Here is a 15,548-nt window from a genome sequence, read left to right as displayed (position 1 = left end):
GTAATAATGTACAGTTGATTCATTTTCATAGTCAGAAGGCAAACCTAGATTTCCTAAAGCCTAACTTGTTCATTTATTCATTCATTGACTTGATGAGAGACCTTTATAGAATGCTACTGTGTGCCATAGCAATAAGCAATAAGCATTAAAAAGATACTTAACATTCAAGATCTGCCCTCCAGACACAGCTTAGATCCTATTAGGGAAAAATACATACATACATACATAAAGCAGAAAATAAGATAGCATATAATAAAAGTGCTAGTTTCATAATCAAAGGCAAAGGAGAAATTAGAAAACAAGTATCAGAATTAACCTCAGGAGGAAGTGTCAGGGGACCCTGAAGAGCAAATGGGTGGATTGGATACAGCCAGAAAGAAAAGAATGGATAGTGGTCTAAAGATTTTATTCTGTATTGCAGGAATTTATAAGTAGGTCATGAGCTAGGAATGAGCTTTATTAAGTTATACATTTAAAATAATGGCACTTGCCAGTTGTGGTGGCACATGCCTGTAATAACCCCAGCTACTTGGGAGGTTCAGAGGCTGAGGCAAGAGGATTGCAAGTTTAAGGCCAGCCTGAGCAACTTAGTGAGAGCCTATCTTAAAATAAAAAGAGCTGGAATATAGATCAGTTGTAAAGTGCCCCCTGAGTTCAATCTCTAGTACCAAAACAACAATAGTAATAATAGCACTTAAGGAAAGTACCAGCTTGATTAGAGTTGTTATTGAAGACTAATAGAAAAACAACTTGGTGAGATGGTAAAGATGGTGCCGATAATACTTCCTAAAATTTGCTGAATGTTTTCTATGTACTGCACACAGTTTCAAGCACTTCATATATTATATCATTTTGTCCTCCCAGTAGTCTAATAAGATAGGCACTAGTGTATTCTCTTTTTTTTAATTTTTATTTTTTAGTTGTAGATGAACACAATACCTTTATTTTATTTATTTTTTATGTGGTGCCAAGGATCGAATCCAGTGCCTCACCCATGCCAGGCAAGTGCTCTACCACTGAGCTACAACCCCAGCCTGTATATTATCTTTTTATGCTCAGGGAGGATAACAGTTTGCCTAAGATTAAGGTTAAATACTCAGCTAGTAAACCACAGAGCAAAGATTCTAGTAAGACATTCTGGCTTCAGACGCTGCTCTGACCACACTGTAATACTGCCTTTCAGTAATTGATAATTGCTAACACTTACTATATTGTAGGTGCTATTCTATGCATTTTACATAAATTTACTCAGTTTTAGCTTTGTCTTTTGTAGAAGTTGCCTTGCTAGTAAGAGATAATCACACTGTAGACAGTCATGATTAAATGTCAAAATAGAATTCAATCATAATCTGTTATGCAGAGGAGAATAATTTTAAGTTCTTAAGTAGGAGAAAATCAAAGAAAGAAATACTTCTGAAAAACTAATCTAGTCATGTTAGAACAGGTTAGGAAGAAAGAGCTAGAAGAAGGAAAATGAAGTAGTAATTGCTTTAATTAAGAAAGTGGTGCAAAGTAAGGGCATAAAACTAGAAGATTTCTAAGGTGACAGAGCGTTGGCAATATTACACAGTGGCATGAGTTTAGGAATCAGAAATATCTGAATTTGAATCCAACTTTGCCCTATGTGCTTGACTTTTGGATAGTTATTGAACTATTCTGTGCCTTTTGTTTCTTACAATATTTAATTATTAAATATTAACTCTTTCAGAATTATGATAGATATACCTAATATTAAATACTCTACTACAATGGATTTTCTCTAGTAGGGGGGTTGTTGAACCCAAGGGCACTCTACGTCTGAACTACATTCCTATTTTTTTTTATTTTGAGACAGGGTCTTGCTAAATTGCCCAGGTTGGACTTCAACCTGTCATCCTCCTGCCTTAGCCTCACAATTAGCTGGGATTACAGGTGTGCAGCACTACACACAGCACTACATAGTGGATTTTATTAATTGAGGCATTTCAAAAGAAGCATTTTTTATACTATGCACAATAGATGTGTAGTGACAAACGATAAATAAATCATGAAGATTAATGAAGAAAAGAAAGTTCCAAAACTAAGTTTTGAGACTAAATGAAAGGTTTTATTGGAAATCTAGCTTGTGGGGAGTATATAGGATTTGAAGTGAGAAGAACATGTAAATTCGTACTTGTCCCATAAACTCTTTGCTCAGTTTTCTTATCTGTAAAATTATGATTTTTGTTCATTTCACAGAGTAAGAAGTGTCGCTTAAGAAAACTGTGTGTAAAGAACACATTGTAGGGCTGGAGTTGTGATTTAGTGATAGATCTCTTGCCTAGCATGTGCGAGGCACTGGGTTTGATTCTCAGCACTGCATATAAATAAATGAATAAAATAAAGGTCCATCAACAACTAAATATAAATATAAAAATAATTCAAAAATAAAAACACATTGTAAAACATTGACTATACAGATGTTATTATTTGTCATAATAACAAATGAACAAATTGGGAAAATAGGTATGGAAAATAGTGAATTTGTTTTTGCATATGTTAATAATGCAATGACGGTGAATTTCTAAGAGTTTGAATAAGCAGTTGAAAATATCTGAGACTTGGCTAAGAGAAAGCTCAAGTTGTCAGCATTAGCATGATATTTAAAGCCATTAGAGAAGAAGGAATGTGTTCATATTGAGAGAGGATTGAAAGAATGTAATGCCACATCAACACTCTGTGAATGTATATGTAGGTATACATAAAGTTTTAAATTTTTTTTCTGTTTTTAAATACTGATAGAAATATGATGGTACAGTTTGTTGTTTTTCTTCATTAAATTGTAAAATATTTAAGGCAGGGTGCAACATCTTAATTAGTAAAGCTAAAAAAGTGTTATATGTAAGAAATAAAGAAATTAGTATGATTGTTTTAGTAAATACAGTTTATCATTTCAAAAATGTGTTCCAGATTCTGACCAACTTTCTTTTTGGGGGGATTTTGGGGGCATATAGCTAAAAGCATCACAAAGTCCACAAAAGGAACAACCCCCCATAGATGGTGAGGTAAGTCTACATAATTACTTTTGAGGGAGGAATTTATTATTTTTACAGTGGAAATGAAATGTTTTGAATGTGATTATTATTTCAGTGCTCAAAATACTGCTTTTCTTCTTTTTCTCATGACAAAATTCTACTTAAGAAGGAGATGCAAACTAGGGAGTTTATCAGAATTTTTAGATTAGGATTTTATATGTATTCATTTATATACATATCCATCTAGAGATTTCTTACCCTCCCTCATCTCTACTAGGGGCATCATCCCCTTCTCATCTATTTCAAAATGTTCTCTATAATGCAAGGTAATTCTAAGAGTGCTATCTGACATGGGTAAGTACTGATATTAAACAAAAAAGATTCTACAGTATTTCAGCTTCAGTGGTTATTTCTTCAATTTTACTTTATACAAATGAGTTTTATATCTGGGAGTACATTTTCATTTTAAGTAAATGTTTAAAATTAATTGCTTAACCTTTTAAAATTTTATGCATTTTGATCTGCTAAAATGAAGCTTACTAAATGAATATTTTTATTGTAATTTATTTTCTAATTAGCAATTTTCCCTTCTAATTTTTTCAATTTATGATCATTGCTTCATTAAAAAATGTATATAGCCATTGTTTTATATGAATTTTAACTTGGCTTTTTGTAAAATACATTATTGGAACCCAAACGTGGGACTTTTACAACATCAGTTTTCAGCAGTGTGTTTTGGGTTTTTTGTTTGTTTGTTTGTTTGTTTTGTGTGTGTGTGTGTGTGTGTGTGTGTGGTATTGGGGATTGAACCCAGGGCCTCATGCTTGCAAGGCAAGCACTCTACCTACTGAGATATCTCCCCAGCCCCTCACCAGTGTTTTTAAAACACAAATTTGGGGCCAGGGATGTAGCTTAGTGGTAGAGTGCTTGTCTAGAATGCTTACAAGGCCCTGGGAACAGTCCCCAATACTTCATGCATGCATAAATAAATAAATGCCACAAGTTTTTCTAGTATGAGAAAATATATTTAGAATGTTTAAAATTGTCCATTAGAACAGTATTTTAAAATCTTATTGAACTATAATAACTAATTCTATTTACATGAGAACTTCATATATTTGTATAATATCTGAAAAAGTCATTGAAGCATTTTTAGTTGTTTTCACCTAGTAATAATTCTGTACAAGCCTTTGACAACCAAAGTGTGATGTACTTTATAATAATACATTTTCCCTTTTTTACTCCAACATTTCCTTTTTGATAATTGTTCTTAAGTAATTCATTCTCTGAAAACTAAATCGTCACCGAAAAAATGTATAGGTTTAAATTGTTTAATTGTAACTTATTTGTAGAGAAAGGTAATGAAGAGATGCATACACCAGAAATCATGTCTCTTAGATTTATTCTTTAATTTTCCACTGGCTCACTAAATGACTGCAAATTCTTTATATTATTGCTGCATCTGTACTTAAGCTTTCTCTTCTGTGAACAGGGAATAATCCCTGTTCCCTCCTTAGAGAATTTTTTAGGTAGTAAGATCACATTTGAAGTTGTTTAAACTCTTTGGGAAAACATCAGTACTCAGAATCAACTTATTGGCTGTTGTATATGAATTTCAAGTGATTGTGAACACAGTCCCATATCAGAATCTTCAAAAGTGACTTACATCTCTTTCCTCGTGTGTGCATTTTTGAAATACACGACTTGTGTACATAGTTTGTTTTTGACTTGATTCATTTTTCTCCACATCTCCAGTGTCCCTTCCCATCCAGAAGGTCTCAGCATACTGACGATAGTGCCTTGTTAGTGGTAAGAGTTTATGCAAAAATGGAGTTTCATGTTGCTATTTCTAGATATTAAAGAATAGCTATTGTGATTTTCACTCAGAAATTATCCAAATACCATAAAACATGATGAGCATCATTACTAAATGCTTTATAAACAACTACAACTGTTTCACTGCTTTACCATTTGTGATTTACCCTGTGCTCCAGAGTTTTGCAGCTGTGATTCACATATCTTTATCAGTGATTCCCAAGATGAAACATTTATATTGAGAATCATAATGATTTTGTATTAGGTTTTTTTCAAAATGTCTTTTCTAATTCCAGGTGCACTTTATTCATTAATTTGGCTCAAGAGTCACCTGTATGTTAAATGAAGTCCCTTTCATTGTGATACTAATTATACTATATGTTTGGTATCTTATTTATTATGTAGTTTAAGCTACTAAAAATCCCAGACTTAGATTTTAAATATTTGCATGCCAAGATTTTTCCTCCGTGACTATTTTTTAAACTCAGAAAAACATTAACTGGAATGCTATCTACTGATCAGCCTTGCAAAAGAATTCTAACCATTTATAGAATTTTTTTCCATCATGTTTTATGTTATTATTTTATAATAGTATTGAAAACTAGCAGTTCAAAAGGCTAGTGTCTATAGCAAATTCTGTCTTATGTGCTAGAAACTGTTGCCATTGTGCATACTATATAAATTGCATGCTTCAATGTAAGACTCCTACTACAGAAACTTCAATTGTTAAATTTTCTGTGTATTCTGCAGTCTTCCTTTGAGATGGATAAAGCACATTTTAACTGGGCAGTCTTACAAATGAATACAATCAATGAATACAGCCTCTGGAGATTTAGTAGATGTTAATTGGCATGAAAAGTAAAATTAATTTAAATTAATATGGAAAGATAGGACTGCTGTTGATCCATGCACACAATTATCTCATTCAATTTTCATAGCAACCATAAGACTTAAGGTTAAACTTAGCACCATTTCATAAGTGATTACTGAGACACAGAACATCTTGTCCAAAATGTGGCCTTTCCAAGGTCACATGGCTAGTAAGTGCAAGACTAGGTTTGAATATGGATCTGGCACTCAAGGATCTGCAACAAATGCCCTGCTGTATTGCCTCTCACGCTATAACTGAAAACAGATTAGGAAACTGAAGATGAGATTTAATAACTCGTATTGTAAGTGATACAAGTCTGAGTGCCCAGTCGTTTTTTCAAGGAAAAAGTAGAAATTGAAAAAAACAACAACAAAATCTCCTTAATGTGAAATCTGAAACATCCTTCAACCATTTGTCAAAACATATACTTGTATGTAATTATCAGCATGCATGTCAGAAAGGTAGGACATTTACATTGAGAACCATATTAACTTTGTATGTGTAGATGGCCTTTTAAAACAAATTTCATGTTTCTTTGTATGCCAAATGATTTCCAGCCAACACTGTACAAAAAGAGTCATATTTTAAATCATATAGTTTTGATATTCTCAAAATTATTCTTCCAAGACATTATATTGCTCTTGAAGTCTAGACCTCTTATCTTGGCCTCAGAGCTTTTGTGCTTTGGCTACTGCCTGCCTCTCCAGGCTCGTATCTGGGCTCACTCTATACTAGCATTTTCCTCAGCTCTACAGATAAGGTAAGCCCTTTCCCACCTGAGGACCTTTGCAAATGCTGTTCTTTCTCCCTCTACTGGAATGCCTCTCCCTCTCTGCATATACCCTTTGATTGATTCCTCCTCATTAATCAGGTATGTTTAAATGTCCCATCTTCAGAATAGCTTTCTGTAACTTCCTTTCCTCAAATCAAATTTATGTCTTCACCATTATTTTTTTCTTTATAGTGCATGTATTTTTTGTTTTATGTATTTCCCTATTAGACTACTAGACTGTAAGCTTCATGGACACAAGGATATTCTCGGTCATATTTACCCTTAAATATCCTGGCCCCACCATAGTTTGTGGGACTATTAGGTGCTCAGTAAACATTTAATAAATGAACACATAAATGTTATATATCTAATAATTGTTCATGAAATTGTCATGAACAGGCCTGATAATATAACAAGGAAAATGCTGAATTTGATTTAAAGACCTTGCAATTTAGAATTTGAAATAAGTATTAGTAACATTTAATGCCAGTTACACTAATATTCATATAGAGCTGCATCTCAAGTGCCTGTTGCTGTCATCTATTTCCAGTTTCATTATGAAAGTATCTAAGTTTCTTTCACTGTCTTTTGCTTACTCACCTTTTCTTTCCTTCTTTGTCAACATAATAGCTTTAACCTTTTGTCTTCTCCCTGTACTGGAGATCAGACATAGGGGCACTTTGCCACTGAGCTTCATTCCCTAGTCTTTCGTATTTTTATTTTGATACCAGGCCTCACTGAATCGTAAGATGAGGCTGGCCCCAAACTTAAGTCCTCCTGCCTCAGCCTGTTGATTAGCTAGGATTATAGGTGTGCATCACTGCACCAAGTGGCTAGTAGACTTTTTATATTTGAGATTGACAATAGTTCCAAAACATTTAATTAAAATGAAGTCTAGGAAATCTGAACAGATGAAGCACACACAGATGTCTTACCATTGTCACGATCTTGTTCTTTGGCACAGTATTTCCGTCGTAAAATAGATTTTGTCACAGAAATGCATTATTTCTTTCATGCTTCTTTTGTCAAAAAAAAATATATATACTGTTCTTTATTAATTCTCATTAAAAATATAGTTGTAATCAGGCATGGTGTTACATGCCAATAGTCCTAGCAACTTGGGTAGCTAAGGCAGAGATCACATGAGCCCACAAAGTTCAAGACCAGCCTGGGCAGCAGAGCAAGACCCATCTCCAAAAACAAAAAGGATCCAGATCCAAGATGGCAGACTAGAGGGAGGCTGCATTCCTTGTAGCTCCCTAACTCCGGTTTCAAGCAGAGGATATCTGTTTCTTGGTGAGGCAGTTTTTGCTGCTTATCCATCCCCTGCTGTTTACCCCATTTGTTTGCTGTGATGACCTGCAGTCTGCAAGCATATCGACGCCTTTTTTGAGTGCAGATTGCTGACTGTCAGGCGTCTATCATCCGCCATTTGCCTGCCTTTCACCTGTCCAAGGCCTGCCTTACACCAGTCCATCACCCAATGCACCAGGTTCTCCTCCCGATCGACCGACAACAGTCAGCAAACTGATCGCTGACCGCCAGTGGAGCACCAGCTGCCTGCTGTTGCCTGGAAGTTCACTGTTAAAGTACCTGCAGGTTTAATTACATGTGGCTGCCACCATTTTGAGACAACAGCCAGGCCCTGTAGGACCCCTGGCCACACTGACTGAGCCCTATCTCCAGGATCCCTCAGCCCGACTGATCACTCCCTGCCTCTGGGGCCCTCACATCGACTGACTTGCTCCCTGCCACCAGGACCCCCAGACCAACTGACTGCGCCCTATCACCGGTACCCCAGACCTACAAATTATACCTGGCCTCCAGGATCCCACAACCACACCAAACACACCCAACCTCCAGGACCTCCTGCTGACCACGGCCACACCCTGAGCTGCAGCTCCCCATTTGCTAACACATTTCAAAGCCAGAGCGGCCATCTTGGATAACCCTGGAAGCCATAGCTCCAATCTTTAGTTGGGGCAAATCCCATCCTGAGACGCCTGCTGTAGACTTGAAGCTCATTGTCAGGTACCTCTCATGCATCAGGCTACTGAACACTGGGAGGTTTCATTACTGTATGACTGTTATATTGTAGATTTTCTTTTTTCTCCTTATTGAAAAAATTTGTTTTTATTTCTTTACTTTTCTTGCTCTCTTTTCCTTTTGTTTACCTGTTCCCTCAGAGTCTCTTTCTCCCTTTTTTTGCATGCTAACATCCAATTTCTTTTGATTACACTCTCACCCTTTCTATTATCTAGAACTTCTGGATATTATTTTCTTATCCCATTAACACTAAATTCTATATCGCTCTGCATCCTCTTTGTCCTCCATTAGAAACTGCAGACCTTATTGCAAACCTGTTTGTTTTACCGAAGATAATATTTGAGCTCATTTTGTTTATTATAACAATTCTGTTATTGTCCCCATAGGGGCTATTTGGTCTAGGATTGCATAGTGTCTGATTTGGGCACTGCTAATATTGATCTCCCCTTAAAGAAAGGGTTTTGGGAACCTATAGGGCCACTCTGAGCCTATAGGGGGAAATCTGCAATACCCCAGATCTGCACTGCTACAGGGGAAGATACATGAACAACATGAAAAAACAAGGGAAGAAAATGATCCAAACAAATCTAGATTCTATATTAATAGAATCCAATGACAATACGTTAGAAGAAATGTCAGAAAAGGACTTCAGATTATACATAATTCAAATGATTCGCGAAGCAAAGGATGAGATAAGAGAGCAAATGCAGGCAATGAATGATAATACCAATAAGCTGAAAGAGCAATTGCAGGAAGCAAAAGATCATTTCAACAAAGAGATAGAGATTCTCAAAAAAAAAAAAAAACAAACGGAAATGCTTGAAATGAAGGAGACAATAAACAAAATAAAAAACTCAATGGAAAGCATCACCAACAGACTAGACCACTTGGAAGACAGAACCTCAGACAATGAAGACAAAATATTTAATCTTGAAAATAAAGTTGCCCAAACAGAGAAGATGGTAAGAAAACATGAACAGAATCTCCAAGAACTATGGGACGACATGAAAAGACCAAATTTAAGAATTATCAGGATTGAGGAAGGCACAGAGATAAAAACCAAAGGAATGAACAACCTATTCAATGAAATAATATCACAAAATGTCCCAACCTGAAGAATGAAATGGAAAATCAAATACAAGAGGCTTACAGAACACCAAATGCACAAAATCACAACAGGTCCACACCAAGGCACATTGTAATGAAAATGCCTAACATTCAAAATAAAGATAGGATTTTGAAGGCCGCGAGAGAAAAGCATCAGATTACATATAGGGGGAGACCAATACAGATAGCAGCAGACTTCTCAACCCAGATTCTAAAAGCTAGAAAAGCCTGGAACAACATATTTCAAGCTCTGAAAGAACATGGTTGCCAACCAAGAATCCTATACGCAGCAAAACTAACCTTCAGATTTGAAGATGAAATAAAATCCTTCTGTGATAAATAAAAGTTAAAAGAATTTACAAATACAAAGCCTGCACTACAGAAGGTTCTCAACAAAATATTCCATGAGGAGGAATGAAAAACAACAATGTAGGTCAGCAAAGGGAGGAACTACCTTAGAGAAAAAAAACACTCAAAGGAGAAACCAAGCCACTTAGAACCAAAAATAAGCCCACTGACTGGGAATACAAATCATTTCTCAATAATAACCCTGAAAGTTAATGGCCTAAACTCATCAATCAAAAGACATAGACTGGCAGAATGGATTAAAAAGGAAAGACCCAGCAATATGCTGCCTGCAAGAGACTCATCTCATAGAAAAAGACATCCACAGACTAAAGGTGAAAGGATGGGAAAAAACCTACCACGCACATGGACTCAGTAAAAAAATGGGGGTTTCCATCCTTCTATCAGATAAAGTGGACTTCAAGCCAAAGTTAGTCAGAAGGGATAAAGAAGGAGATTTCATACTGCTTAAGGGAACCATAAATCAGGAAGACATAACGATAGTAAATATTATGCTGCAAACAATGGTGCATCCCTGTACATCAAACAAATCCTTCTCAATTTCAGGAATCACATAGACCACAACACAATAATTCTGGGTGACGTTAACACACTGCTGTCACCATTAGATAGATTTTTCAAACAAAAACCAACCAAAGAAATCATAGAACTCAATAACCTAGACTTCATAGACATATATAGAATATTCCATCCATCAACGAGTGGATTCACTTTCTTCTCAGCAGCACATGGAACCTTCTTGAAAATTGACCATGTGTTATGCCACAAAGCAGCCCTTAGGAAATGCAAAAAAATAGAGATGCTTGTGTTCTATCAGATGATAATGGACTGAGAGTAGAATTCAGTGACAAAATAAAAAACAGAAATTACTCCAACACCTGGAGATTAAATAATATGCTATTGAATGAAGCATGGATAATGAAAACTTCAGGGAGGAGATTAAAAAATTCTTACAGGTCAATGAGAACGATGATACAACATATCAAAAATCTCTGGGACACTATGAAAGCTGTACTGAGAGGAAAATTCATTGCATGGAACACATTCCAGAAAAGAATGAAAAGTCAACAACTAAATGAACTAACATTACAGCTCAAAGCCCTAGAAGAAGAACAGAATAACAGCAAAAGTAGTAGAAGACAGGAAATAATTAAAATCAGAGCTGAAATCAATGAAATTGAAACAAAAGAAACAATTCAAAAAATTGACAAAACAAAAAGTTGGTTCTTTGACAAAGTAAACAAAATAGACAAACCCTTAGCACACTAACAAAGAGAAGACTCAAATTACTAAAATTCGTGATGCAAAAGGAAATATCACGACAGACACCACTGAGATACAGAACATAATGAGAAGCTACTTTGAAAATCTGTATTCCAACAAAATAGAAACTACCGAAGACATTGACAAATTTCTAGAGACATGTGCTCCTCCCAAACTGAACCAGGAGGACATACACGATTTAAACAGATCAATATCAAGCAATGAAATAGAAGAAGCCATTAAAAACCTACCATCCAAGAAAAGCCCAGGACCAGACGGATTCTCAGCCGAGTTCTACAAGACCTTCAAAGAAGAACTCATTCCAATACTTCTCAAAGTATTCCAGGAAATAGAAAAGGAGGGTACCCTACCAAACTCATTCTATGAAGCTAATATCACCCTCATAGCCAAACCAGGAAAAGACACATCAAGGAAAGAAAATTTTAGACCAATATCCTTGACGAATATAGATGCAGAGATCCTTAACAAAATATTGGCAAACCGTATCCAAAAACATATTAGGAAAATTGTGCACCACGATCAAGTGGGGTTCATCCCTGGAATGCAAGGATGGTTTAACATCCGTAAATCAATAAACGTAATCCATCATGTCAACAGACTTAAGGATAAGAATCATATGGTTATTTCAATTGACGCAGAAAAAGCGTTTGACAAAATACAACACCCCTTCGTGCTCAAAACACTAGAAAAAATAGGGATAGTAGGAACATACCTGAACATTGTAAAGGCTATTTATGCTAAGCCCATGGCCAACATCATTCTTAATGGAGAAAAACTGAAACCATTTCCTTTAAAAACAGGAACAAGACAGGGATGTCCTCTTTCACCACTTCTATTCAACACTGTCCTCAAAACTCTAGCCAGAGCAATTAAACTGACTAAAGAAATTAAAGGGATACGAATAGGAAAATAGGAAGTTAAGCTGTCACTATTTGCTGATGACATGATTCTCTATTTAGAGGATCCAAAAACCTCCTCCAGAAAACTTCTAGACCTCATCAATGAATTCAGCCAAATAGCAGGCTATAAAATCAACACGCATAAATCTACAGCATTTTTATACGCAAGCAACGAAACAGCTGAAAGGGAAATGAGGAAAACAACTCCATTTGCAATAGCCTCAAAAAAAATAAAATATTTGGGAATCAATCTAACCAAAGAGGTAAAAGATCTCTACAATGAAAACTACAAAACATTGAGGAAAGAAATTAAGGAAGACCTTAGAGGATGGAAAGATCTCCCATGTTCTTGGATAGGCAGAATTAATATTGTCAAAATGGCCATACTACCAAAAGTGCTATACAGATTCAATGCAATTCCAATTAAAATCCCAATGACGTACCTCACAGAAATAGAGCAAGCAATCATGAAATTCATTTGGAAGAATAAGAAACCCAGAATAGCTAAAGCAATCCTTAGCAGGAAGAGTGAAACAGGGGGTATCGCAATACCAGAACTTCAACTCTACTACAAAGCAATAGTAACAAAAACAGCATGGTATTTGCACCAAAATAGACAGGTAGATCAATAGTACAGAATAGAGGACATGGACACAAACCCAAATAAATAACAATTTTCTTATACTAGACAAAGGTGCCAAAAATATGCAATGGAGAAAAGATAGCCTCTTCAACAAATGGTGCTGGGAAAACTGGAAATCCACATGCAACAGAATGAAACTAAACCCCTGTCTCTCACCCTGCACAAAGCTCAACTCAAAATGGATCAAGGACCTTGGAATCAGACCAGAGACCCTGCATCTTATAGAAGAAAAAGTAGGTCCAAATCTTCACCTTGTTGGCTTAGGATCAGACTTCCTTAACAGGACTCCCATAGCACAAGAAATAAAAGCAAGAATCAATAACTGGGATAGATTCAAACAAAATAGCTTTGTCTCAGCAAAGGAAACTATCAGCAATGTGAAGAGAGAGCCTACAGAGTGGGAGAATATCTTTGCCACTCATACTTCAGATAGAGCACTAATTTCCAGAATATATAAAGAACCCAAAAAGCTCTTCACCAGGAATACAAATAAACCAATCAACAAATGGGCTTAGGATATGAACAGACACTTCACAATAGAAGATGTAGAAGCAATCAACAAACGTGAAAAAATGTTTACCTTCTTTAGTAATAAGAGAAATGCAAATCAAAACTACACTAAGATTCCATCTCACCCCAATTAGAATGGAGATTATCAAGAACACAAGCAACAATCGGTGTTGGAGAGGATTTGGGGGAAAAGGTACATTCATACATTGCTGGTGGGACTGCAAATTAGTGCAGCCACTCTGGAAAGCAGTGTGGAGATTCCTTAGAAAATTTGGAATGGACCCACCATTTGACGCAGCTATCCCACTCCTTGGCCTATACCCAAAGGACTTAAAATCAGCATACTACAGAGATGCAGCCACATCAATGTTCACAGCTGCTCAGTTCACAATAGCCAGACTATGGAACCAACCTAGATGCCCTTCAATTGATGAGTGGATAAAGAAACTATGGTATATATATACAATGGAATATTACTCAGCTATAAAGAATAATAAAATTATGGCATTTGCAGGGAAATGGATGAAATTGGAGAATATCTTGCTAACTGAGATAATCCAATCTCAAAAAACCAAAGGAGGAATGATCTCACTGATAAGTGGATGATGACACATAATGAGGGGTGGGAGTGGGGCAAGAATGGCGAAGGAGGTAATGTATAGAGGGAAAAGATGGGTGGGAGGGGAGGGATAAGAGGGGTAGGAGGGGAGGGAAAAATAACAGAATGAATCAAACATCATTACCCTATGTAAATATATGATTACACAAATGGTATGCTGTTACTCCATGTACAAACAGAAACAAACGTGTCCCATTTGTTTACTATAAAAATAAATTAAAATTCAACAAAATTAAGAAAAGTAAAAAAGTATATTATTTTATTGAATACACATATACCCTTTTATAAATGTCCACCTATGCTGGGTGTGGTAGCACACACCTGTAATCCCAGCCTTTCAGAAGATTGAGGCAGGAGGATTGAAAGTTCAAAGCCAGCCTCAGCAACATAGTGAGGCCCTAAAAAACTCATTGACACTCTGTCTCTTACATAAAATACAGAAATGGACTGTGGATGTGGCTCAGTGGTCATGTGCCCCTGGGTTCAGGCTCTAATAACTAAATAAATAAATTACAAACATACATACATACCCACCCACCTATGTTCTTATTCATTTATCGCATGGTTTGTGGTCCTAGTTTAAATTTTTTATTATTTAAGTTATAATGACCTTAATGTCTTTAAGCTTTTGACATTTTCTTGTCATAATAGGTAAAATATCATTCTCTTCCTTTTCTGAAAATCTCTGATTTTTATTTCCCATGTGTTGACCATCTTACCTATAATCAAAATTTCATATAAGGGCTTCTTTTTTATTTTAAATTCAAATGTTGAGTAATAATCACATATAGATGGTAGTTTCTAACAGTATTTCTAATGTAATTTACCTAACTAGTTGTATGTTGACTGGTGAAAGATAAAGGATTAAAAAGAGCGGGGACAAGGATTCATCCCTACCCTCTTATAAATCATTTGAATTTCACAGAGGCAGAAATGAAATTCTGCTTCATCCTTAATGTGTAATGCGGAATTGCCATGTCCTGTTTTCTCACATCAGAGCCTTAAATTGGATTATAATAAATCTTATTTGGATTAATATTGAAAATATTGTTCTGATTCATGCCAGTTCTACTCAGTTAAAATGAGCTCCTTGACTGGGTTTGTTTTCCCTGTCATAGGAACAACAGAGGACTCAATATTCTGAAAACTATTTTGCTAAAAATATTTATGTTCTTAGTTTTGTTTCTGTGTAAATCATTTTTTTTTTAACTCAGGCCTCTTGGTTCTTCATAATATAGTATGAGATATTACAAATATCCTGGATTATATAAGTGAAAAACCTATGTTGTATAAATGATGGGGGTTTTTCCCCCAAAATATTCTCCTTCAAACTTTGGTAAAGCATTTGAAAAGTGTGTCAATGACTTTCCCGTTTCTAATTTCACTGATCAGACCTGCCTGCCTGTCATTTTCTTAACATAAATGCTGCCTTCTGTTTCTTCTCTTCCTCTTTTTGAAATTTAGTCGCTGTCAGGGTTGAATCAAGTGGGCTGTGCTGCTACCCTGCCTCATTCTTCTGCCTTCACACCTCTTAAGGTATCTCTTATTACATTAATTCACCAGGAAATTTGGGGAGGGACTGCACAAAGTAGGCCTTAAATTTTCCAATAGATTGGTGATAAC

At 35.8% G+C, this 15,548-nt stretch overlaps 1 protein-coding gene across 10 annotated transcripts in view; it reads left to right on the top strand.

Moving 5' to 3' along the window:
• Positions 1-15,548, top strand: part of LRCH3 (leucine rich repeats and calponin homology domain containing 3) — a 120,063-nt gene that overhangs the window by 76,461 nt on the left and 28,054 nt on the right. For 4 of the 10 annotated variants that reach the window (XM_079156183.1, XM_079156186.1, XM_079156180.1 and 1 more), the window contains exons 13-15: positions 2,973-3,023; positions 4,749-4,802; positions 15,390-15,461. In XM_079156183.1, coding sequence (XP_079012309.1) covers positions 2,973-3,023; positions 4,749-4,802; positions 15,390-15,461 — 177 coding nt within the window. The remainder of the gene's footprint in view (positions 1-2,972; positions 3,024-4,748; positions 4,803-15,389; positions 15,462-15,548) is intronic. The other 6 variants (XM_079156185.1, XM_079156187.1, XM_079156182.1 and 3 more) reach the window with 3 other exon arrangements.

Source organism: Sciurus vulgaris (genome assembly GCF_902686455.1).
Source record: "Sciurus vulgaris genome assembly, chromosome: 10".
Lineage (NCBI taxonomy): Eukaryota > Metazoa > Chordata > Mammalia > Rodentia > Sciuridae > Sciurus > Sciurus vulgaris.
Note: the sequence above shows the minus strand (reverse complement) of the source record. Positions and strands in the feature narration are given on the sequence as shown.